The following is a 27,613-nucleotide window of genomic DNA, read 5'->3' as shown; positions in this document are numbered from 1 at the left end:
TTTAATTTACCTTTTATTTTACATGTATGCATGTTTGCATCATGCCTGCTTGTATGTATATTTACCATATGTGTGCCTGGTGCACACGGAGGCCCAAAGAGGACATTGGATTCCTTGGTACTGGAGTTACAAACAGGTGTGAGCTGCCATGTGGGTGTCACCGGGTTCTCTGGAAGGGCAGTCAGTGCTCTTAATCATGGAACCCCCTCCCCATCCCCATCTGGCAATCCGCATTAGCAGCTCTATGCTTCAAATGTGCCCTCCACAACTTGTGTTAAGATTAAACAGTCATTGAAATTTGTTTGTCTTATGAGAGAGGTGATTCAGTCAGGAGAGCATGACACTTTTGAAGGTTGAGGTGTTCCCTGACCTGGGAGAAGAGGGACTACATTAGTTTTGAGAAAGGGTCTCTCACTAAACCTGGAACTCACTGATTGGGTTAGATTGGCTGGTCCGTAAACCCTCAAACCCCCCTGTATGCACCTTCCCTGCACTGGAATTACAGGCCTGCAATGCTGACTTTTTCACGTAGTGGCTTGGTGACTGAACTCAGGATTTTATGGTTACATGGCAAGCAATCTGCTGGCTAAGCCATTCCCAGCCCCTTCTCTATAGTTTTTTATTTTCATTTTTACAATAAATCCTTTTTATGTAATTTTAAAATTTGTAGTATTACTACTATTACAACAACAACTACTACTACTACTACTACTACTACTACTAATAATAATAATAATAATAATAATAATAAATGTGTGAGTATACATGTATAGTATTAGAGATGGAATCCAGGGCCTTGGTCAAACTAGATAAATGATTTCCCATTGGGCTACCTGACCCACCCAGCACCTTTCTAGATAACTTTGAAAGGTTGTACATTTTAATTGCATGGGTCACTCCTTTCTTTGGAGACCATATAACCACAGTTGCCTCAGAAGACCCTCCTCCATTCCCTGTCCTCTTCTGTCTCACCTTTAGCCTGTGAGCTGTGGGACCACATCTTCCCAATCTGTGACCAAACCTTTCCTAAGTCAGAGCACCTTTGCCTCTCCAACTAATTCCTGTGTAGCCTTCAAAACAGTCCAGGGCCTCCTTCTGGAACCTTCCCTATGCTCCCAGGCTGGTTCAGTTCCTTTCCTTTCATGGTATCCCAGCTTTTGTGTTCCCCAAACAGAATGTGCCCTCCTTAAAGGGACTTGACTTCTGTTTCCTGCATGGCACACTTCAGTCAATATGTGATCTTTTAAGAAAGCAAGCAAGCAGGTGGACATAGAGAAGAGCACACATTCCTAGATTCCATCAAAACAAGACTTAGGGCTTCCAATGCAAGTAGAAAATCTCAAATCCCATGAGCGAGACACCAGGAGGGTAATGACATCTATCGAAGGTGCTAAGTCTTTTGAGAGAAACCCAGTTAAACACTGGTAGTTTGGGTGATGCAGCTTTGCATTTTGTCAATGGCCTCCCCTGCCCTCCCATGGCCTATCACCTGCCAAGACTTACTGCCAATGCTGTCTCCCTTCCATACCCTCTATCCCTACTCCCAAAATTTACTCGTCTCTCACACTGACACCAACAAAAGCTAACACAGAGCTGACAATGTCCTGCCAGCCTGTCTCTGGTCCCAGCACCGCCTAGTGCAATGCTTACTGCCTGTAAGGGCACACATTCTCATTCTCACTCTCTCAACCAAGTTCATACAGCTGGCACGATTCTAGAGAAGATAAGCTGGGACAGTTGCCGCTGGAACACTGCATGCAGATGTCACCCAGATAGCTTCCCCCGTCTTTGTTCCATTTTTGTGGCCCAGAATCAGGCCAGGTGTGGTTACATACCCACCCAGGCATATCTCTGAGAATTTGAGGCTAGTCTGGTCTACATAGTGAGTTCCAAGACAGCAAGAACTACACAGACGGATCCTGTCTCTAAAATCAAGATAAATAAATACCTAAGTGGGTAAATGAATCAATGCCCCAGGAGTAAGCCTGGGAGCTGGGTTTTCTTGGCAGGGTTTGGAGATACTTCAGTCCCATTCTGCAGTTTCTATTATCATCCAAAACCTCTTCACTGTGTGAAAAATACTTTTGACATAGGTAATAAAATACTTTCCCCAATTTTTTTTGGGGGGGGTCATGTAGCCTAGGCTTTTATAGCTGAGGCTGGCCTTGAACTTCTGACCCTCCTGCTTCTATCTCTCAAGTGCTGAGACTGTGAGGAGGGTAGCCAGGCCCAGTTCTGTCTTGTATAATATGTAAGTGAAACATTTGGTAGAGAGTCATGCTATTTTTAAAAATTGATTCGTATCACACAAATCCCAAGTAAAATAATTTGGTGGGCTTGGGCTGGGCATGGCAAAGGGATGGAGGAAAGTAATCTCAGCTGCAGAATGGCAGATGTCCTGCCCCCTCCCACATGCTTTTGCAAAACTGGTGAATTGGGCCACTACCCACAGGATCAGGAACCCGCCCCCACCAACGCCCAGAGGGTCCCCTCTGAAGCCCTCAGCTGCCTCCAGCCACCTCCTGCAAGTCTCATAAGAGCCGCTGCACCAGCAGATGTAGGAGTTTATGGGGCATGAGGTCCTTGTGCTCACAGACAAGCACTAGAGGAACCAGAAATGTTAAATACAAAGGGTGTTGCTTCAAAGGGAGAGAAGGCTGGGAGTGGAGGTGACTTTAGCCTGGTGATGTTTGCACTACCTGTGTGGCTGAGAGCACATCAGATCCTCCTCAGACCCTTTATATGAATTCAGTTTTCTTAATCTATGAGTTCTTCAAGAGTCTGACCCCAAGTTGTTTTTATATTTAGGAAGGTGCCACATGCACTTTACAAAGAGTTTTGATGATCATGTCTTAAGCTTTACTGTGTACGTGGGTTTGAGCTAATTATCACCTGGGAGTTTCCCCCAATCGTAATGTGCTATGAATGACGTGGGGTCAGACTCGTGAAGTCTGAACCAACACCTACTACTGAGTCATGCGGAACTGGACCGGCTTCTTCTCTCTGACTGACTGTTCTTATCTCTGTGACATGAGGGGAATATGGAAAGGGTTTGAGAGAAGATAGTGGGAGGAGCTGGAGGAAGGAAACGATGGGGAAAGTGATTTAATTCTATTTCAACTAAAATGTATTTTGGGGACTAGAGAGACGTCTCGGCTTTTAAGAGCACATGATGCTCTTGCAAGGGACCTGGGTTCAGTTCCCAGCACCCACACACTGGGTCCAGTTCCCAGCACCCACACACTGGCTTGCAACCATCTGTCACTTCAGCTCCTCTGACTTCCACAGGCACTAAACACACAGGTGATACAAATACATACATGCGGGCAAAATATTAACACATTAAATAAATGAACCCGATTAATTTTTTTATAAAAGGTAGAAACAAATTGAGAAGTGCGAGGCTGAGTAGGGAGAGGAAGTCAGTAGCCAATCAGAGTCAGGATGTGGACATTATTATGGTTTGAATATGGCTTGTTTCCTGAAAGTTCATGCTCTAGAAACTTGATCCCATAATCTAAAGAAGTTAAAAGTGAGTCAGACTCTGAAGAGGCAGAACATAAAGGCAGTGTTAGGGCAAAATGACCCTGGTAGGAAAAGGTTAGTGCTAATTCTTGGGGAGTGGGTTGGGTCTCAGGGTAGTTGTTGTTCAAGACTGAGCTGGGTCTCTCTCCAATGTCTTCCTCTCTTACCCTGTGACCTCTAGGTCACATGCTTGTACCATGTGATTCCATGTTCTGACGTAGTCAGAGATCCCTCAACAGACACCCATCTGTGCCCTAGCAGGAATCATGAAACAAATACACTTCTCTTTAAAAAACATATTATTCACTATTGGGTATTTTCTTATAGCAATAGAAATCAGATGAAGACAGATGTTTGCTGGTTTCTTTACATTTAACAATGCTCACATCTTTGTCTAGGTTCAGACATGCTTGTGAAATAGTTTCATTTTTGTTTTAATTTATCACTATCTTGGCAGGGTCTTGTGTGATGTTGACAACCTGCAAAATTATCTGTGTTTGTTAGAAGAATGCCTTGGTATATCCTGACTGTACTTTTCTCTTTCTCCTAATGTGAAAAGCAATTTCTACTCATCTTAGAAGAACCCTAGAAGTCATTCTGGAATTCTGAACTATGGGGACCACTCTGTTGTGTTTCCTTAGTAGCCAGCATGGTAACTTGCACTCTACAACTGCTCAATGAATTAAATCACCAGCAGAGAGAACTCACTGGACCCTGGTGTATCTCTGCTCCACTGAGGTAGTTTTCATTTTCAAGATCCAAGAACACTTGTAAAAGTTTTATTAATTAGGAATGTTGCAGCTATGACTAAAATGAGGATCCAGATTACCCTGAACCCAGGTGGGCCATAGGTGGACACACGGGTGTTCTTTAAGAGGGAGATTGGGGGCTGAGCTCCCAAAGTCCAGCTGAAGAGTGGGAGGAGTGAAAATATGATCAAAGAGGTCAGGACCATGATAGGGACACCACTGAAACAGTCTACCTGAGCTAATAGGAGCCACCAACTCCAGTCGTAGATGGAAGGAATCAGCATAGGACCAAGCTAGACCCTCTAAATGTAGGTGACTGTTGTATGGCTGGGGCAGACTGCAGGGCCACGAGCAGTAGCATCAGGATTTGTCCCTGCTGCTTGTGCTGGCTTTTTGGAACCCATTCTCTTTGGATGGATATCTTGCTCAGCCTGGATATAATAGGAAGGGCCTTGGTCCTTCCTCAGAGTAAGGTGTCTTGTCCTCTCTGGAGAGTGGATGGGGGAGTGAAGGTATGGGAGGAGATGAGGGAGTGGGAACTGGGATTGGTATATAAAATGGAAAAAGGTAGCTTGTTTTCTTTTTAAAAAATAAAATAAAATTTAAAAAGACATTTTTTTTTTTAAAGAGAGAGATTGGACACACAAGAGAGAGGTGAAAAATGGATTTAAAGAGGTAAAGTGAGGACTTGGGGAAGGAGCTGCAAGCTGTGAGAGCCAGCCATGATGAGCTAAATGTGAACAGATTGCCCAAAGGAAGTTCTTTTTTTCCAACCATTATCACCTGCCAGTGTAGGACTCAGCCATAGATAACTAGGAGGCCTGAGTCTCAGTAGTTTACCCTGAAGCAATACCTGGTTGCAGGAAGAACCACAAACTGAGATTACCTGAGCACCACCCAAGAACAGACCATCCAAAGGAAATGCCTAACGATCACTGAAGACAGGATCACCTGCCAGCACACACTCACCAGGACACCCCTAGACAAATGTCAGCCAATCAGGGGTCCTGAACCTCAGAAATCCCTCACCCCCAAATATAAAAACCCAACTCTAACTGAGCTTTCAGTTTATTCTAATACGCTAGACATGCAGAGTGTGTAAACTTGCATAAAATAATGGCTCTTTGCTTTTACATAAGGGACTCGATATTCTTGTTGACTTTTGGGGGACTTTGCAGATTTGGGCATAACACAAGCCAAGGAAAGCAAGTGTTGTGAGATGCTATTCTGAGTATAATGGCCATTGCTGTCTTCTCTCTTTTTATGTGTGTGTTGTGTGTATGTGTGTGTGTGTGTGTGTGCACGTGCATGCGTGCACACATGCGTGTGGTGTGTGTGTGTGCGTGCACACACAGGCATGTGTATGCGTGTTTGGAGGAGCTCCATGTTTATACATATGTGGAGCCCAGAAAGGTTGGGTATTTGGCTCAATTGCTTCCCACCTCCATTGCTGAGACAGTTCTTACAGAATCTAGAGATGGCCGCCAGCGAGCCTAGGAATCTGTGTGGTTCTGTTCGCTGGGGTTGGGGTTATAGGTGCTTGTCTCCATGACCAGCTTTTACGTGGGTGCTGGCATCTGAACTCTGGTGGCCACAGCAAGCGTTTTATCCACTGAGTAATCCACTATGACCATTTTAATCAGGACAACTGGGTCAACCTGTAAATGTCCCTCAGAATGGAGCCCTTTGGGATTCCTCCATAATAGGGTGGGAGGAAGGTCTACCTGAGATCCTGCCCACTGTCTCCAGCAGCACCTCCCAGCTGTACCTAATCTGCCCGGATACCGGTGGTCTCAGGTGGTGCTGGAATGCATGACGTACATGGAAGGTTACCTGAAGAGACCCAGCTATGCCACCCTGAGTTGAGTGGTCATCCATGCCAGTGGGAAACTTTTCAGGGGTAAGTAACCCCTCACCCTTGCTCCTGAAAAACAGGCCTAATAAGTTTGTTGATTCACCAAGCTAGCTTAGTAAAATAGTTTCTTTGGTCAGCTGGGCACTGTCTGGGGTGGGTAAATGTTTGGTCATGCCCCCCCCCCCAGAAAAGTTCACACAATAGCAAAACCCAGAGCTACAGAAGGCAGGAAAGGCTCTTTCTTGTCCAGGAGCCTCAGCTAAGAGAGGCATCGACTGTGAACCAGGGCGGTGATTGTCAAGACTTCTGGCCTCCAAAACTGTAGAGAGAACAAATGGTCATTGCCTAAGACTGGGTCTCTATGCCTGATCCTACAGCCCACCGAGAGCTGGAGCAGCACTGTCCATTCCTGAAGCCTAGGCATGCCCTCCCCTGCACACAGAGCCATGCTGCTCACACCCACTGACCCCAGAGCAGCTTGAGATGGGACAGTCTGACACCTGGAGAAGCAGGAAGCTGAGAACTCACCCACTCACTAAATCTTCACTGAAAGCCAGTACTGAGCTTGGCCATATATCTGGGATCCTGAACATTGCCACTAATGCTGAAAACAATGAGTGTAAATGGCTCAATACTGGTGGCCCTTGCTGAGATCAGCATCCAATAAGAGACTGTGGAACTCATATCAGACTTACAAACACAGACACAGCTTCTGAGAAGAGGATCAGGTGCTGGGGAGATGGTTCAGTTAATAAAATGCTTGTCCCACAAGCGTGAGGACTTGAGTTTCATCCCCAGTACACATGTAAAAATGTCAGGCTTGGTAGCAGGTACCTGTAACCCCAGAATGTGGAAGTGGAGACAGGAGAATCTCTGGGGCTTGATGACTAGCCATTCTAGTCAAATTGGTGAGCTTAAGGCCAAGGAGAGACCCTGCCTCAAAGGAGGTGGACACTGTTCCTAATGTGGATGTTCTCTGACCTCCACATGCACCAACTCACATGTGAAAGCACACATACACATATAAACACACTAATAGATACTTCTGGCCTCCACATGTACATACACACATGGACACCTGCATATATATGAACACACACATACACACAGACACAGAGTGACAGTGGTAAGACAGAAGGGCACAGATGGGGAAGGTGGCTTCCTGCAGCAAGAGGAAGTTCACTGCAGCCACTGTGATAAAATGCTGGGCAGTTTATAAACAATAAGGCTAAAAGCCCAGCCTACATTCAGAATGGGTCTTCATATCTCAATCACCCACAGAAACTCCCTTATGGACATGCCAAGAGGTGTGTCTCCTAGGTGACTCTAGATTCTGTCAAGTTGACATTGTAGATTAACCAATTCCTATTTAATCATCAAAAGTCCAAGCTTTAATGCCTCCCCTATTCCCCCAGAGACTCCCAACCCATCCCTGGATGCACCCAGTTAAGACCATAATGCTGTAGGAAATCATACAGCCAATAGCCTTTAAGTTAGCCACTCACTGGGGCGTGGCCTCTTCTACCATTTATGCAGATGTAAAGCATGCATCTGGCCTCTTTTCTGGCGCAGGATTCGGTTTCTGTTCTCCGTTCCAGCAGAGGATTCTGATCTGTGAGTCTACCCCTAAATACATAACTCTATTATTCTCAATTCTGAGCTAGTGTGGGATTTCTTTTAAGCATCCTTCTTCACCAAAGAGGAAACAAGAGGTGGAATATGGAAGAGAGGTGGTATCATGTAATAGAATGTAGAAGAATATAAATGGGTTAATTTAAGTTATAAGAACTAGCTAGGAACAAGCCTAAGCTATAGGCCGAGCTTTCATAATTAATAATAAGAAGTCTCCATGTCAGTATTTAGGAGCTGTCTGACAGGACAGAAAAAGACCTGTTACACAATTCCATTGACCCAACACTCTTGTGAAAACTGATCCATTTATTTGGAGAAAGACAGCCCCCTGGCCATAAACTATATATTCTATTTTTTTATATAAAATGTTCATTGGAGTTTTACTTGCTTGTATGTCTGTGTGAAGCTGTCAGAAGCCCAGGAGCTAGAGTTACAGACAAGTGTGAGTTGCCCTGTGGATGCTGGGAATTGAATCCCAGTTCTCTGGAAGAGCAGTCAGTGCTCTTAACCACAGAACCGTCTCTCCAGTCCCAAATTGTACATTCTTAAGTGGCTAAGAGAAAATTTTACACTAATTTTACCAAAAATGTTAAAAGTCGAGGAAACTGTGTTTGTAAACTATACACAAAGGAGGCAGAAAGCATATATAGTCGGTGGAGTCACAGAGCTACAGCGGGCTGGCACCCTGCCCCAGGTAACTGCTCTGTGATGCTTAAAACATTGCACCCTGTCTCCTCCTGGCTCCCTCATTTCCTTAGAGCTAAGTGGTACAGCGAGCTGGTTAATTGTTTATGTAAATTTTATTTTATGTGATGTCCTTATTAAATGCCTGTATTGTTATAGTCTTTGATTTTTGTGAATTTCCATCCTTATACAAGTCTTTTACCTATCATGTTTTTTTTTTTGTTTTTGTGAATTTGAATCTGTGTATGCATGTGAAGTCCAGGGGGAACCTCATATACCAACCACCTTATATTCTGAAACAGGCTCTCGCATTGACCTGGAGCTTACTGATTAAATTAAGCTGGATGACTGGTAAGTCTCCTCTTGTCTCGACCTCCCAGGGCTAGAATTATAGACATACCACCACCAGTACAACCAGCACCAGCACCACCTCCACCACGCACCCCCTTTTTATGTCAATTCTGGAGATTAACCTGAAGTCCTCGTGTTTCTGCACCAGACATGTCACTGTGTACCATGTATGTGCATGCCTGAAACTGGTGTGTACACATGGGTGTATATTATTTCACCATATAACCAGGCTATAATCAATTTGTGCTTTCTACTGCTATAAGATCTGAGCTGCTTCTGATTTTGTTTTGAGTTTTATGAACACTGTGGAGTCTTCCATCTGTTGCTCGTCTGTGAGAATTTTTGTAGGGTAATTATCTCCCCATTTCTCTCCTCCCTTTGTGATATAGCAAGACCGGCTTAACAACAAAATCAATTGGGTGTGGGACACAGTGCAGTGGTAGAGCACTTACCTAGCGTGTTCAGGATCCTGGTTCAAAGACTGGAGAGATAGTTTATGGGTGGAAAGGAGGGTCTTACTAAGTTACCAAGCTGGCCTCCATCTCACACTGTCCTCTTGCCTCTGCCTCCCAAGTGCTGGAACAACCAGTGCACTCAGTTCCTGGACTACTTTTGTGGCTCAGGAATTGACCACAAAAGGGATTAACCCTTCAGTCTTGTGCAGGCTTAGGCAGTCATCCTACCTGGATCACAGCTCCAGGCCTGAAACAGGTTATGGTAACCTGGAGTTACCTGACCCTTGCTTGACCATGAAGCTGGAACACCAAAGGCTTGTTAGGTAAGGTATATTTCTCTCTTTGCCCCACCCAAACCCATCCCACAATCCCCTGTTGCAGAAAATTTGTTTATACTGTGAAGATGTATCTCTGTGATTGGTTTAATAAAGAGCTGAACAGCCAATAGCTAGACAGGAGAGAAGAGGTGGGACTTCTGGTCAGAGAGAGGAACTGGGGATGAATCTAGGCCACACAGTTGGTAATAGAAACTACATCTGGTTCAGTGGTTAAGAGCCCTGACTGCTCTTCCAGAGGATCTGGATTCAATTCCCAGCACCCACACGTCAACTCACAACTGTGTATAATTTCAGTTCCAGGGGACCCAACATCAATGTACATAAAATAAAATAAATAAATTAAAAAAGAAACTAGACCTAAAACCATTGAGAAGTTCAAGGATTGAGACCAATGATTTGTCCCTACCCTCACTCCCAGAGAGCTGATAGTTATACCACTATCATCTGTTTTATCAGAAGCCATGCAAGCTTGAGCAAGTAACTTAATCTCTCTGTGCTCCAGGTTCTCATGTATAAGATGAGTTTGTGACATCATCTGCCTTTAGAGGTATCTTAGTTAGGGTTTCTATTGCTATGAAGAGATACCATGACCACAAAAACTCTTAAATAAAACATTTAATTAAGGTGACCAGTTTACAGTTTCAGAGGTTCCACCCATTATCATCATGACAGGGAGCATGGCTGCGTGCAGGCAGACGTGGTGCTGTAGCTGAGAGTACTACACTTTGACCAGAAGGCAGCAGGAAGTCAACTGACTGTCCCACTGAGGAAAGCTTGAGAAAGGAGACCTCAAAGCCCACCCAACAGTGACACTTCCTCTAACAAGGCCACAGCTAGCTCCTAACAATGCCACTCCCTTTGGGGGTCATGTTCTTTCACACCCCCACAAGATTTGTGATGAAGATTAATACACCAATGCACAGAGAATCTTCCTCGAGCATGGCTGCCATCTACAGTGTGGCCACCTTCTGCCCCTCTTGGGATCTCTGCTGGTTCCTAAGACTTGAGCTCTTCCTCAAACCTCATGTTCCTAAATGAAGTGGTTCTGGGGAAATACTAGAGGCCAGGACCTCACTCCTGAGATGTACCCTTCGGTCTATCATTTTCCTTGCCTGATGCCATTAAAAGCTGCCACCACCTGGAGCAAGCTGAGAGGCAGCCCACACATCTTTTATGAAAATCCAACTAGCAGGTGCAAAGTGGAGATAAGCGGCTCAGCCCACTGGGAGGCTGAGGGTACCTCAGATAAACAGCAGGAGCAGGGAGGGATATAAGACAGAGAGCTGAGCCAGGCAGCCAAGGGCTGTTTAGTTATTAGAAGTCAATGATGCGATTCATCCCTGGCTGGGATGAAGGGAAAGAGAATGTGCCTGAGGTTGTAGCAGCAGACAGGATAGGAGAGATGTGCATGTCCTAGAGAGAACAGCCCCAGCCATTAGCCCCCAGCTACCTGTTGATTGCTGTATGGAGGTCCTCTGAGATCTAGGGGCTCCCTGACTTCTTAGAGGGAAAGTTCATAAAGATCAACAAACCTCAGCAAAGAGATCTCAAAATGGCATTTTGTAGGATCAAAGCCATAGGGCAAGCTAAAGGGAAGATACAGAGAAGACATATTGGGTGCTCAGATTGGGAAACACACACCACTGGGGCACCTTTATGATCAGGCTATGCATCTGATCATGGCCTATGAGCCTGACTGTGGTGTATAACTTGACTGTATGGACCTGGCTGTCTTGATATACCCTGTTAGGAAGCACTTGATGTGTGCCAGGGCCCAGGAAGATTAAAAACCACTATTGTGAGTGTCATATTTATTTTTCCTGTTAGGACAAAATAGCTGGCAAAACAAAACAAAACAAAACAATAAAGAGTAGAGGGTCCTGGAGTGAGGCGAGCAGAGCCGGAGACGAGAGCAGAGGCCGAACTCAGGTTCTGACAAGAGGGCTGGGCTGCCCTGCAGGATCATCAAGGAAACCCAGCGTTTGCTGGCAGAACCAGTTCCTGGCATTAAAGCAGAACCAGAGGAGAGCAATCCCGTTATTTTCATGTGGTCATTGCTGGCCCCCAGGATTCCCCCTTTGAGGGAGGGACTTTTAAACTTGAACTATTCCTTCCAGAGGAATACCCAATGGCAGCACCTAAAGTACATTTCAGGACCAAAATTTATCATCCTAATGTAGACAAGTTGGGAAGAATATGTTTACATATTTTGAAAGATAAGCGGTCCCCAGCACTGCAGATTCGCATAGTTCTGCTATCAATCCAGGCTCTGTTAAGTGCTCCTAATCCAGATGATCCATTGGCAAATGATGTAGCCGAGCAGTGGAAGACCAATGAAGCCCACGTCATAGAAACAGTGAGAGCATGGACTAGGCTATATGCCATGAATAATATTTAAGTCTATCAGATCATCAAGTGTACATCACTTCTCCTGTTCTGCCGATACTCTTCCTTTTTTGTTTTCATTTAATGGACACAGTCTTAGAAACATTGCAGAATAAAAGCCCAGGCACCGTCATCTTTGCACACTAGCAGATCTGTGTCTTGTCCTGATTCACTGTTGGAAAGCATGAGCAGAGGCTAGAAGTGTCATTCAGGTTGTTGTGAAGTGTTTAAAAGCAGTGACTGCTTGGATTCATTTCCCCATCATGGTTTAAGTACAAAGCACTGTGAATGAAGGCAGTTGTCAGGGTTAGTTGCCAGCGGTATGGGTCTTTTTATTTTATTTTTTAGGGGGAAAGTTTTATTTTAATTTTATGGTTTCCTTTCTCCCTCCCCCTCTTATGGGATCTAATTGCAGTGGTTAAATGCAGCTAATCAGTTTTTTAGAATATGCTCTCTAGCCAAGTCTAACTTTAGACCCTGTATATGGACAAGCTTGATTGTCTGAACCAAAATGGGAACATAAATAAACATCACATCCCTCACTAATAACACTGTGACTTTGCTGTTAAGTGTAGATTCTCTGCCCCATTCCCCCCCCAAAAGAAGAAGAAAAGCTTGTGACTATTTTGTATGGTTTATCTGGAAACGTCTGTAAATCTTTTATTTTAGTAAAATATTTTTTGTTATTCTAAAAAAAAAGAGTAGAGGATCTTACGCGGGCTCACTGTCTGTGGGTGCAGCCTGTTATAGTGGAGAAGGCTTGGTGTTAGGAGCCAATTTCCTCCTAAAATCATTACAGGAACCATCACCCTGGGGAGTCTGCAGAGAACCCCACACCCATAATTGTGTTAGGAATCGTTCTATTGACAGAGCCTACCCCACACCCAAATTGGCTGTTAGTGGAGAGCTGTTAGCGGAACCCATCCCACATTTCAAACTATCTAAAGATCTAGGTGTGTCAACTCGTGACTTCTTGGCCTACAGTGACCTGACCGAAGATAACCTCCTGCCTACGTGACCAACTCGGACCATGTGACCAACGTGAACCACGCGGCAAGAGCCCAGGCCCCTGTGCCCATCCCCCAACTCTTTACCCTATATAAGTTGTACCCTGTCTCTAATAAATGGAGGCTTTGACAAGAACCCCCGCTTAGCCTCCTTCCTCTTTCCTAGCTCATATCTTCCAGGTAGTGCCTCTCCGTGACCCTGGAATAACTGAACTGCTAGGTGGGTTACTAACCCTAGACTAAGTAACCCGCCAAGGCAATCAACAGCTTGGTAGCAGGATCATCACACTATGATCTGCAAGTCCCAAAGCATCACTCTGTATCCTGGATCTAGAATGTCCCCCACAGGCCTACGTGTTAAAGGCATAGTTCCAAGATGGTACTCTTAGAAGGCAGTGAGGACTTTTAAGAGGTGGGACCTAGTGAGAGGAAGACCATGGGGGGAATTCTTTAGCAGAAGATTTTGGGACCCCCATCTCTCCTTTCCAGGGTATTCTGCTTCTTCCAGGCTCACAACAATGAGACCAACTGATTACAGACGTGAAATGGTGAACCCAGAGAGTCCTCTCGGTTTATGAATCAATTATCCCAGGTATTTGTTGGCATAACAGAAAGCTGCCAACAGTTTCTGTTCAAAGAAAGGACACTGTCCAATATGACTTGTGTTTGCTCTGAGCCCTCAACTCAACACATGGTGGGAGAAGGGGTTTATTGTAATAGATAAGACGGAGAGTTCAGCAGAGGTATCTGGAAGGGTCCAGACTGAACCAGGCCATGGGGGCAGGAAGAAGAATGAGAGAAGAGAGAGGGCAAGAGAGGGGACCTGGAGCCAGGAGCAGAGGACAAAGGGAGCACATGGCCAAGTTGTATAGAAAAGAAGAAGCTGGGGAAAGGGAAGCAAAGCCCGGCCCATAGGCTGGAGAGGTTTAGGGTAGGGGGTGGTGGTGAGCCATGCTGGAAGGAGCCAGGACTCTGTAGCTGGTGATGCTGGGAGAACCTGGCAGTTAGCAGCTGTTTTGATGGGGCACAGCAGTGAGCAGGCATGTGGTACGAGGAGGTGGGCGGGAAATGTTGATAAGAAGGATGTGATGGGTAGATGAAGAGCATTGGTCACAGCTCAGAGACTTGGGTCGGTGCTGGTTGGTGAGGAGGTGGCTCCTCCCTGGGCTGACTGGAAGTGCGGTTTCTGAGAATCTAGAAGTGGCTGGTAGCACTCAGCTAAAGAACTAGGAGTGTTGGTGAGCAACCCTGGGCAGGTATGGGGCAGAAGCCTAACACACTCGGAAGACATCAGGTGGCTGTAGCTAAGGTCTGAAAATATCAGAGTGCTGTAGATGAGAAAGAAGCTGTCCCCAGACTCCTTTTGAGAGCCCATGGGTGCTGACACTCAGAGAACAGGCAGGGAGGGCTCTGTAGTGCAATGCATGGTTTAGGTACTGAGTGAGCCTTGTCCCAGGTTTCTTGGGGACCTGACAAAGATGTGAAGCAAAAGAAACCTGGTATGGGCGTGCGGACATCCAAGCAGGAGTTGAGCTCTGCTCTGGAGGAGCTGAACAATCCAGGGACAGAGAATCCTTGCATTGGGATTTGCTTCAGGGCAAGACTCTGCCTCCGAGACAGACACGAGTCCCAGCTGTACTTCTGTTGTGCGCTGGCTACTGACCTCGAGGCAGTTGTGTCTCTATTGCCTCAGATTCTACATCCATGCAGGGGAAAGTAGAACATTTTTGTTGGTTTCTGTGAATGAACTATACTATGAGTAGGGCGCACTGTGTGACATTTCAGAGGCCCTAGGAAGCAGTAGCTCTTAGCTGCCTTGCCTTGGGCCCAAGTACTAGGAGAGGCTCCTGAGTTCTCACCAGCACTCAGAGAATGGGTAAATTTTCCTCTCCTACTACTCAACATTCTGGCCGGGGAAAGACAAGGATGGGCTTTGCATCCAGAGGAAAGAGAGTAACAAACTAAGGAAGAAATAGAGGAATGATGGCAGCTGTTCCCAGACCTGGTCTGAAAAGGATCTGCACATGGCCACCTGAATTGTGGAGCACAGGTTAATTCATGGGTCCCATGGCGTCTGTGCGCTTAGCATGTTTACCTCAGAGCAGGTCTAACAGCCTGGGCAGGATGCTTGCTTAGGAATTTGAGCAGGACTAGCCCACTGTGTGCATGGGTTAGGGGCTCTGCAGCACACACACAAGCACAGCTCTTGCTTGATGCATAGTATATGCATCTTCACTTGGGCAAAGTATATTCAAGTTTAGGAGTCTCGCATGTTCTCTCTGGTTCTAGAGACCATCACAGAGCCAGGAAAGATGCCTGCACATCTTTGCAGACCCTGGTGTTCAGAAGTGCTGTTTCATTTCCCTAGGGTTCTAACAGGCACACAGTGAGCATTTAGAATCCAAGCACAGTAAACAGTTTTTAAAAATATCTTTTCTCTTGGGAGACCCCCTGCTCCTTCCCCAGGGATCCTAAGCTCTAGAGACCCAGATCACCTCCCTTCCTGCACATGAGGGCAGCAAAGCCCAGGGGGCCAGCAAAGCCCAGGCTGGCCAAGCTTTGCCTGTTCAGCTCACACCAGGGCAGCCCCTGTGGGTACTCCACCCTAATGAGTGCCAGGAAAAGAGATGTGGGTTTGGAAGCCAGCTAGCCTTGTTTAGCGGGTGGACATGGTAGTACACATAGCACTCAACCAAAACCTGAGAGGCCAGCCTGGGATACATACTGAGACACTGTCCCACAACAAAACAAAATAAGAAATAGATGACAATACCCACCTCTTTAGGGTCTAGTAAGAATCTAAGGTTCTTTTTTGCATATAAAATTAATATTTGAGCAAAGCATATAATTTATACGTATTTTAGATAATTTAAAACTTACCTCTAAACATCATACCACATCTCCTTAGAACAAGTAAGAGGCTTTACGTTCACAGACTAGTCATCCTGATTACATATTTCCCTGGAATGCTGCTGGTGGTCCCCACAGCAAACCTTTGCTTACTCTTTCTGCTAACTCAAAATAAGAAGCTGCCTTTCCCCACATACGTGTGCATACATGCATTAGTATGTATACACGATTGCATGTGCACACTTATGTGTACACATACCTTCATAGTTTCATCGGGGTGTAGCTGTCATAGCACCCCTAGGGCCCTACATTGTCAAAATTCTAAGATTAACCTGTGAGCCGGTAAGCCAGCCCAGCTCAAGCCCAAGGAGATGGGAAGTTAGAAGAGTTTCTCAATACAACAAAATGTGTCTATCACATGACAGGCCAGAGAGCAAAGCTTTTGAGAAATACCTTAACTAACCACTTTCTGGTACTTCCCACTTAAAATAGCAAAGCTGAAACATAAGGACAAATTTCTTTCTTTTCTTTTTCTTTTCTTTCTTTCTTTGTTTCTTTTGGTTTTGGTTTATTTTTATTTTATATTATTATTTTTTTGAAATGGGTTTTCTGTGTATTCTTGACTGTCCTGGAACTTGCTTTGTAGACCACACTGGCTTCAAACTCAGAGATCTGCCTACATCAGCCTCCTAAGTGCTGGGATTAAAGCTATGTGCCACCACTGCCCAACATAAAGACAAATTTCTTAAGGGTCCCAGAAGCCCTGGGATTTCCAGAAGGAGAAGACTGTAGGTGCCACCTGTATATATCTTCCATGGTGACTCCAACCCTATCTACCCTCACCAAAGAAACCAGGATGTATTTTTTAATAATTTGTTGGTTTTCTACTTTCTTCCCTTAAACTTTTTTAAATCAAGAAAACTGAGTTTAAGCCAGGCATGGTGGCAATACCTTTAATCCCAGCACTCAGGAGGCAGAGGCAGGCAGATCTCTAAGTTCAAGGCCAGCCTCATCTACATAGTAATTTCCAGGACAGCCAGGGCTACACAAAGAAACAGTCTTAAAAAATCAAAACCAAGAAAGGAAAAAAAAGGGGGTGGGGATGGAAGGAAGGAAGAAAACTGAGTTTAATTCCTTGAACATGTGGTACCCATGAGGGGTTCTCTTAGTGCCTATAAGGGCTCAATGTTAGTACATGATGTTCCGTCACCCCTTGTTCTTCAGGACACTTCCGTCCTACACACCTCTACCTTGTTTCCCCACTCACTCACATGAACCTGAGTTCTGACTCTCGACGGACCAGGACTTCACGGAGACGCTGGATTTTCACCATCTCCAGCTCGATCTCCTCTGGCATCATACTGGTCTCAGCCATGGAGATGATGTCCAGCTGGCCTGTGTGAACAGGAAACTGGTGTCAGGACGCTAATGCCATGAGGGCTTTCAAAAATTCCCACCAGGCATGGGGGTGTGTTTCTTTATCCTAGATACTAAAGATGTGAGTTCGAGTTCCATCTGGAACACACAGGAGGCAGGAGGGTTGTGAGTTCGAGTTTCATCTGGAACACACAGTGAGATCCTGTCTCTCCAAAAAAATAAGAATTTCTACAGGGAAAATTGTGCTATTGCTCTGGGGAGCAGCCAAAACCCCAGCAGCCGTAACACACCACAGGGGCAGAGACGTGAACTGGGCTGACAGCGGGTGTGAGCAAAGGATCCTTCCAAATCCAGGAAACGTGACTTGTGTCCCAGCATAACGAGGTGAAGAGAAAGGGGAGCCTCTGATACATGATTAGAGAGAAGGTGTGCTTCTTCTTTCACAGGCCAGAGCCAGAGACCTCTGTGGGAGCAGGCCTGAGCCAGCGAGTCAGCGACCTGAGCCGAAGCAGGCCCAGGCCCGAGGCAGCAACCTCCACAGGAGCATGCTTGAGTCAGTGACCTCTACCAGAGCAGGCCCAAACCAGTGACCTTTGTGGGTCCAGGTGTGAGTCCGGGACCTCTGAGGGAGCAGACTGGAGCCAGAGACCTCTGCGGGACTGGGCCCAACCAGGGACATCTACAGGAACAGGCCTGAGCTAGCAACCTCTGCAGAAGCGGGACTGAACCAGTGATCTCTACAGGAGCAGGCTCAAGGCAGCGACTTCAGGGACCTCAGCGGGAGCAGTCCCAAGCAAGCAGCCTCCATGGGAACAAGCCCGAATGACCCCCCAGTACAACAGAGCGACCCCCAAGAGTGCTGAACAACCTCCAGGAACACGGAGTGACCTCTGGGGTGATTGGAACCATAATCCTGACTGCACCACAAGGAGCAACCATCTGAGCCTTGGATCCACTGGCACCTGGAAGATTGATCATCAGAGAGACAGCCAATCAGAGGAAAAGATGGTAACACACTCAACACCACAAAGAGTAACATGACACCAATAAAACTAGTGGCTTACAACAGCAAGACTTGAACAATCAAATATAGATAAAGCAGGAAAAAATGACCTAAAAAAATAACTTTAGGAGAATGTCTGAGACCCTTGAAGAGGAAATGAAAAATTCCCTCAAAGAAATGGAGGAAAACACAGTCAAAAAATTGGAAGACATCAGTAAATTCCTTAAAGAAAACCAAGAAAAATCAGTAAAACATATGAAAGAAACTATTCAAGACTCAAAAACTGAAATAGAGGCAATAAAGAAAACACAAGCCAAGGGAATTATAGAAACAGAAATCATGAGAAAATGATCAGGAACAACAAATGAACAGCAGAATACAAGACATGTCATAGTCAGAACCTGGAAACAACCTAGATGCCCCTCAGCTGAAGAATGGATAAGGAAAATGTGGTACATTTACACAATGGAGTACTACACAGTGGAAAAAGATAATAACATCTTGAAATTTGCGGACAAATGGATAGATCTAGAAAACAACATATTGAGTGAGGTAACCCAAACCCAGAAAGACAAATATCATATGTGCTCACTCATAAAGCAAAGAAAAACCAGCCTACAGTTCACAATCCCAGAGAACCTAGACAACAAGGAAGAGACATACATGGATATAATTTACATAGGAAGTAGAGAAAGACAAGATGTCCTGAGTAAATTGGAAGCATGGGGACCATGGGAGAGGGTAGAAGGGGAGGAGAGAGAAAAGGGGTGGGGGAATGAAGAAAAATTTACAACTCAACCAAAAAAATTTAAGAATCAAAAATTAAAACAGGATCTATGTCAATACCAAAAAAAAAATCAAAAATTGAAACGCACAAACTCTACTACTAAAAAAGTGATCGGAGTTAACAACCACTGGTCATTAATATCACTTAATGTCAATGGACTCAACTCACCTATAAAAAGGCACAGGCTAAGAGATTGGATACGAAAACAGGATCCAACATTCTGCTGTTTACAAGAAACACACCTCAACCACAAAGACAGGCACCTACTCAGAGTAAAGGGCTGGGAAAAGGCTTATCAAGCAAATGGACCTAAGAAACAAGCAGGTGTGGCCATACTAATTTCTAACAAAGTTGACTTCAAACTTAAATCAATCAGAAGAGATGGAGAGGGACAGTTTGTACTCATAACAGGAACAATTCATCAGGATGAAGTCTCAATCCTGAATATCTATGCCCCTAATACAAAAGCACCCACATACGTAAAAGAAACATTACTAAAACTCAAGGCAGCCATCAAACCGCACACACTAATAGTAGGAGACTTCAACACTCCTCTCTCACCAATGGACAGGTCAATCAGACAGAAACCTAACAGAGAAATTAGAGAATTAATGGAGGTAATGAATCAATTGGACTTAACAGACATCTATAGAATATTCCACCCAAATAGGAAAGAATATACCTTCTTCTCTGCAGCTCATGGAACCTTCTCAAAAATTGACCACATACTCGATAACAAAGCAAACTTCCACAGTTACAAAAAAATATTAGTAACCACCTATGTCTTATCAGATCACCATGGATTAAAGTTAGAATTCAACAACAATGCTACCCCTAGAAAGCCTACAAACTCATGGAAACTGAACAGTCAACTACTGAACCATACCTGGATTAAGGAAGAAATAAAGAAAGAAATTAAAGTCTTCCTTGAATTCAATGAAAATAAAGAAACAACATACTCAAACTTATGGGACACTATGAAAGCAGTCCTAAGAGGAAAGTTCATAGCACTAAGTGCCCACTTAGAGAAAACAGAGAAAGCTCACATTAGAGAATTAACAGCCCACCTGAAAGCTCTAGAAAAAAAAGAAGCAGACTCACCTAGGAGGAGTAGAAGACTGGAAATAATCAAACTGAGGGCTGAAATCAACAAAATAGAAACACAGAAAACAATCCAAAGAATCAATGAAACAAAAAGCTGGTTCCTGGAGAAAATCAACAAGATTGCTAAACCCCTATCCAAACTAATCAAACGGCAGAGAGAGAATATGCAAATTAATAAGATCAGAAATGAAAAGGGGGACATAACCACAGACACAGAGGAAATTCAGAGAATCATTAGGTCTTACTACAAAAGCCTGTATGCCACAAAACTGGAAAATGTAAAAGAAATGGACACTTTTTTAGATAAATACCATATACCAAAGTTAAACCAGGACCAGGTGAACAATCTAAATAGACCTGTTAGTCACGAAGAATTAGAAGCTGTTATCAAAAACTTCCCTACCAAAAAAGCCCAACACCAGATGGTTTCAATGCGGAATTCTACCAGAACTTGGTTTCAATGCGGAATTCTACCAGAACTTCCAAGAAGACCTAATACCTATACTCCTTAATGTATTTCACAATATAGAAACAGAAGAGTCATTACCAAATTCCTTTTATGAAGCTACAGTTACCCTGATACCAAAACCACACAAAGACTCAACCAAGAAAGAGAATTACAGGCCAATCTCACTCATGAACATCGATGCAAAAATCCTCAATAAAATACTGGCAAACCAAATCCAAGAACACATTAGAAAAATTATCCATTATGATCAAGTAGGCTTCATCCCAGAGATGCAGGGCTGGTTCAACATACGAAAATCTATCAATGTAATCCATCATATAAATAAACTGAAAGAAAAAAAACCACATGATCGTTTCATTAGATGCTGAAAAAGCATTTGACAAAATTCAACATCTCTTTATGATAAAAGTCTTGGAGAGATTAGGGATACAAAGGTCATACCTAAATATAATAAAAGCTATTTACAGCAAGCCGACAACTAACATTAAATTAAACGGAGAGAAACTCAAAGCCATCCCACTAAAATCAGGAACACGACAAGGCTGTCCACTCTCGCCATACCTCTTCAATATAGTGCTTGAAATTCTAGCAATAGCAATAAGACAACATAAGGGATTCAAGGGAATTTGAATTGGAAAGGAAGAAGTTAAGCTTTCGTTATTTGCAGATGATATGATAGTGTACATAAGCGACCCCAAAAACTCCACCAAAGAACTTTTACAGCTGATAAACACCTTTAGTAATGTGGCAGGATACAAGATCCACTCCAAAAAATCAGTCGCCCTCTTATACATAAAGGATATGGAAGCAGAGAGGGAAATCAGAGAAGCATCACCTTTCACAATAGCCACAAACAGCATAAAATATCTTGAGGTAACTCTAACCGAGGAAGTGAAAGATCTATTTGACAAGAACTTTAAGGCATTGAAGAAAGAAATTGAAGAGGATACCAGAAAATGGAAGGATCTCCCTTGCTCTTGGATTGGGAGGATCAACATAGTAAAAATGGCAATTCTACCAAAGGCAATTTATAGATTCAATGCAATTCCCATCAAGGTCCCATCAAAATTCTTCACAGATCTTGAGAGGACAATAATCAACTTTATATGGAAAAACAAAAAACCCAGGATAGCCAAAACAATCTTATACAATAAAGGATCTTCTGGAGGCATTACCATCCCTGACTTCAAACTCTATTACAGAGCTACAGTAATGAAAACAGTGTGGTACTGGCATAAAAACAGAGAAGTTGACCAATGGAATCGTATAGAAGACCCGGATTTTAACCCACAAACCTATGAACACCTCATTTTCGATAAAGGAGCTAAAAGTATACAGTGGAAGAAAGAAAGCATCTTCAACAAATGGTGCTGGCACAACTGGATGTCAACCTGTAGAAGAATGAAAATAGACCCATATCTATCACCATGCACAAAACTCAAGTCCAAATGGATCAAAGACCTCAATATCAGTCCGAACACACTGAACCTGATAGAAGAGAAAGTGGGAAGTACCCTACAACAGATGGGCACAGGAGATCGCTTCCTATGTATAACCCCAGCAGCACAGACATTAAGGACAACATTGAATAAATGGGACCTCCTGAAACTGAGAAGCTTCTGTAAAGCAAAAGACACTGTCACTAAGACAAAAAGGCAACCTACTGACTGGGAGAAGATCTTCACCAACCCCACAACAGACAAAGGTCTGATCTCCAAAATATATAGAAAACTCAAGAAACTAGACTTTAAAATGCTAATTAACCCAATTAAAAAATGGGGCACTGAACTGAACAGAGGATTCTCAACAGAAGAAGTTCAAATGGCCAAAAGATACTTAAGGTCATGCTCAACCTCCTTAGCCATCAGGGAAATGCAAATCAAAACAACTTTGAGATATCACCTGTCAGAATGGCTAAAATCAAAAACACCAATGATAGCCTTTGCTGGAGAGGATGTGGAGAAAGGGGTACCCTCATCCATTGCTGGTGGGAATGCAAACTTGTGCAACCACTTTGGAAAGCAGTGTGGCGGTTTCTCAGGAAATTCGGGATCAACCTACCCCTGGACCCAGCAATACCACTCTTGGGAATATACCCAAGAGATGCCCTATCATATGACAAAAGCATTTGTTCAACTATGTTCATAGCAGTATTATTTGTAATAGCCAGAACCTGGAAACAACCTAGATATCCTTCAATGGAAGAATGGATGAAGAAAGTGTGGAATATATACACATTTGAGTACTATGCTGTAGTAAAAAACAATGACTTCTCGAATTTTGCATGCAAATGGATGGAAATAGAAAACACTATCCTAAAAAAAAGAAAAAGAAAAAAAGAAAACACTATCCTGAGTGAGGTAACCCAGACCCAAAAAGATGAACATGGGATGTACTCACTCATAATTGGTTTCTAGCCATAAATAAAGGTCACGGAGTCTATAATTGGTGATCCTAAAGAAGCTAAATAAGAAGGTGAACCCAAAGAAAAACATATAGTTATCCTCCTGGATATGGGAAGTAGACAAAATTGCTGGGGGAAAAATTGGGATCTTGGGGGTGGGGTGGGATGGGGGTAAGGGAAGATGGGGAGAGAAAAGTGAGAAGGGGAGGATGGGGGGAACTTGGGGAAACAGGATGATTGGGATAAAGGAAGGTTGGATAGGGGAGCAGGGAAGCCCAAATCTTAGTTAAGGGGGCCACCTTAGGGTTGGCAAGAGATTTGAACCTAGAGTGGCTCCCAGGAGCCCAAGGAGATGTCCCCAGTTAGTTCCTTGGGCAGCTGAGGATAGGGAACCTGAAATCCTATAGCCATACTGACGAATATCTTGCATACCACCATAGAACCTTCATCTGGTGATGGATGGAGATAGAGACAGAGACCCACACTGGAGCACCGGACTGAGCTCCCAAGGCCCCAATGAGGAGCAGAAGGAGGGAGAACATGGGCAAGGAAGTCAGGACCACGAGGGATGCACCCACCCACTGAGACAGTGGGGCTGATCTATTGGAAGCTCACCAAGGCCAGCTGGACTGTGATTGAAAAAGCATGAGATAAAACCGGACTCTCTGAACATGGCGAACAATGAGGGTTGATGAGAAGCCAAGGACAATGGCACGGGGTTTTGATCCTACTTCATGTTCTGGCTTTGTGGGAGCCTAGCCAGTTTGGATGTTCACCTTCCTAGACATGGACGGAGGGGGGAGGACCTTGGACTTTCCACAGGGCAGGGAACCCTGACTGCTCTTTGGACTGGAGAGGGAGGGGGAGAGAAGTGGGGGAGGAGGAGAAGGGTGGAAGGAGGGGGAGGGAAATAGGAGGCTGGGGGGAGGCGAGGCGGAAACTTTTTTTTTCTTTTTCTCAATAAAAAATTAAAAAAAAATTGAAACAGTATCCATGTCCATGCCAAAAACAAAACAAAACCCATTAAAAAAAAAAAAAAGAAAAAAAAACCTAGACCTTGTCTTTCTAGAGTTCTTAGGTCTCCTGACACATTTGTGTGACTAACAGGCTTTATATTACAGGACAAACTGGTTCCAGATGTAACTCTCACTATTTAAAGGGACTTGCTTTGCAAAGGGTGATCTCAGGAATTAACCGCTTATGTATCTAATGGTAATTAACTGGATTAAAAAACTTAAGGTTTATATAAATTATAAACATCTAAAATATAAAGTCTAAATTATGAGGATTTAAGAAAATGATTTAAAATATAGAAATATTAGTTATTCTATGCTATTGTTATACTAGAATTTCAAAAGTTCAAAGTTTTAACATTAATCAGTAGAATTCTGATGTTATTAATCAACCCCTGGTAACTGCTACTATTATCAGTCACAAGTTTAAGATTTAAGATTCCGTCTGATTGCCTTCTAAATATGGACTTAAAGATGCTCAACCTCATGCTAGAAACATGTCTGTCCCATTGAATATTCAGCCCTCTGGACAGACTAAAGAAAGTGTTCATGCTTTGTAACCCAGAGCCATAGCTCTTACTATGACTCAAACGCACAAGTCAACACCGGCTATTTTTGTTGTTGTTTGTTTGTTGTACATGTTCGCTCAGTTTCCTTTGGTTTTAGATAACCAAACTGTAATGTAATCTCAAATATTGCATGGGATGTACTTAGCTTTCCAAACTACCTGGTGTTTAGCTGAAAACAAAAGCTAACAGTGCAATAGGTATTGTACCTGGCAGCCCTGCCTGGGCTTTCCTTTGGTGCACTTACTACAACTAAAAATTATTTTTCTATTAGTGTGATTCCATCCTAAAAAGGCTGTGGGTGAGTCATGTTTCTTATTTCTGACGCCTCAGCCTAACACAGGCTTTCTCCTCTTCCCTTTGTAATCTGCCATTTTCTCACAGTCCATGTCTGTCTCATCTCTATCCAGAGTAGTCCTCTGTTCCCCGCCAGGACAAACCCCTTTCCCCTCCTCTCCCTCGTCCTCTATCTCCTTTGTCTCTTATGCTCTGCCCTCTGTCCCTCTGAACAAATTAACCTTTGTGCTGATAACTTGGTCTTGGAGGCTCTGAGCTGATGCTTTTCCTTTCTGAGGGCACTGAGGACAACACAGATGTCAACCTCTGGTTCCATACACAGTGCAACACCTGCACACATGAGAAAATGCTCACAGTACACCCGCACACACAGGAACATGCTCACAGTACACCTGCACACATGGGAACATGCTCACTCAGTACTCCCGCACGCACGGGAACATGCTCACAGTACACCCGCAACATGGGAACATGCTCACTCAGTACACTCGCACACATGGGAACATGCTCACAGTACACCCACACACATGGGAACATGCTCACAGTACACCCGCACACACGGGAACATACTCACTCAGTACACCTGCACACATGGGAACATGCTCACAGTACACCCCCACACACGGGAACATGCTCACAGTACACCCGCACACACGGGAACATGCTCTCACAGTACACCCACACACATGGGAACATGCTCACTCAGTACACCCGCACACATGGGAACATGCTCACAGTACACCCGCACACATGGGAACATGCTCACAGTACACCCACACACACGGGAACATGCTCACAGTACACCCGCACACATGGGAACATGCTCTCACAGTACACCCGCACACATGGGAACATGCTCACAGTACACCCGCACACATGGGAACATGCTCACAGTACACCCGCACACACGGGAACATGCTCTCACAGTACACCCGCACACACGGAAACATGCTCTCACAGTACACCCACACACATGGGAACATGCTCACACAGAACACCCACACATGGAAACATGCCCATACAGAACACCCGCACGCACGGGAACATCCTCACATGGGACACCAACACACGGGAACATGCTCACAGTACACCCGCATGCACGGGAACATGCATATTCAAATACCTCTCACATAACACTTGCAAAAAGGTTTTTTTGAAAGAGAGGCATGGGAAGAAACAAAGTCAGAGTGAACAGTACTCTCAGTACCAGATTAGGTGATTAAAATGAGATTTTAAACAACACCCCCTACACCCAAGACAACAGCCTGCCCTTTCTCTGACTGTTTCCTTTCTACAGCGGGATCTCCTTTCTCCATTAGGGCTGTGACTAGGGTGCACTTGAGCATGATAACACTTTAAGACTAGAGTGGAGAATGAGCTATGTGGGTTATATATATATATATATATATATATATATATATATATATATATAAATCTGGGAACCTGAGGGATGTATCTGAAGACACACACAGCTCATTCTGGAGTTCCTTTCTATTTTGTGGTTAGTGCATGTATGATATAATTATCATCTTATAACATGCATGCAAGTCCACGTGGGATCCAAAAGAGGGCATCAGCCATCTTTGTCACACTCTGCCTGGTCCCAGTAAGACAGTCTCTTTGTGATCTTGGAGCTGGTGGGAGTGGGGTTGTTTGGTTTCTGTTTTCAACTAGACCGGCAGCCAACACCACCTCCAAAAGCACCAGGGTGACAGGCACATACTGGTCAGGTGTGGCTTGTTCCCTCGTCCTGGAGACTACACAGGTGCTCCTGAGCACTGAGTCACCTCTCCAGCTCTGTGACTTTTTCACCACTGTGAAGCAGCCCTCCTTGCTGTAATAACATGTTTTGGTTTTGTGAGTGTTTGCTTGCCTTTTGCTTTGTTTTGGTTACATGGGTGACCTTACCACCGAGCCAGGTCAGGTGACCAGGTTCTCCCACCTTTACTGAAGTCTACCCTGCCTTGTCCTCTGGTTTACTGAAGTTTTTTCACTAAATCCTCTTGTTGACTCTGTTGCATGTATGTTTTCTGCAGTGCTATGCCTTTGGTAGGGCCCACCAAGACCATCCACTTTCCCCAATTCCTGTTCACCCTATGTGTGTATGTTCATACGTGTAACTTAAATGCACCTATGCTTAATGTTATAATTGTTTGTTGCATCTCATTTCAGACTACAAAAACAATGTCTCATGTTTTAAACTGGTATGTACTTTTAAGTCTCTTACAAAAATACTTTATATTTAATCCAACCCTCATTTAAAATATATTAAGCTGTTCTCTACTATTGTCAGTTCTATAGCAAGCAGTTTCTTCTTCTTTCTATCGTTTTATGAGTGTAAATCTTACCTGTTAAGTTGAGAGCCAATGCGATCAAGCTCAGACCCAACCTTCCAGACAGATTCTATACTATATTTATACCTAATAAACATTCCTCAACTGCTCAGAGATCTGGGGAATGTGATATTTAAATATTTGATTATTTAAAAACTTTTCATAACAAAAACGGGCAGATTAGCTCCTAACAGCAGCACGCTACTTCCTCCAAAAACGACAGAAGTCGAATGGGCACACAACAACATGCATCCACAATTTGCTGCAACTGTCTTTCATCTAAACTGAAGATCTCCTGACGTGGACAGAATCACTGGAATCTATAGCCTAACTGCTCAGGTCAAGGTAGGCTTGTATTCATACAGATTTCTCAGCCCACAGGATCTTCTGGAGCCTGGCAGGCCCTGCACCAAACAGCAAAAGGCAACT

General features: G+C 44.2%; 1 protein-coding gene and 1 pseudogene across 3 annotated transcripts in view; one reads left to right on the top strand and one right to left on the bottom strand.

Annotated features, from left to right (window-relative positions):
• The window catches only part of Bmerb1 (bMERB domain containing 1), a 68,967-nt gene that overhangs the window by 14,312 nt on the left and 27,042 nt on the right, over positions 1–27,613 (bottom strand). For 2 of the 3 annotated variants that reach the window (XM_041676517.1, XM_041676518.1), the window contains exon 2: positions 17,103–17,226. The exons of the other annotated variant lie outside the window; for it this stretch is intronic. In XM_041676517.1, the coding sequence (XP_041532451.1) occupies positions 17,103–17,226 (124 nt within the window). The remainder of the gene's footprint in view (positions 1–17,102; positions 17,227–27,613) is intronic. 3 annotated transcript variants of the gene reach the window in all.
• Positions 8,790–11,987, top strand: LOC121463966 (annotated as a pseudogene).

This window comes from Microtus oregoni, unplaced genomic scaffold (genome assembly GCF_018167655.1).
Source record: "Microtus oregoni isolate MIOR12 unplaced genomic scaffold, Mior012 000027F_ref0000203, whole genome shotgun sequence".
Lineage (NCBI taxonomy): Eukaryota > Metazoa > Chordata > Mammalia > Rodentia > Cricetidae > Microtus > Microtus oregoni.
The sequence above is the reverse complement of the archived record's forward strand: the minus strand, read 5'-3'. Positions and strand labels throughout refer to the sequence as shown.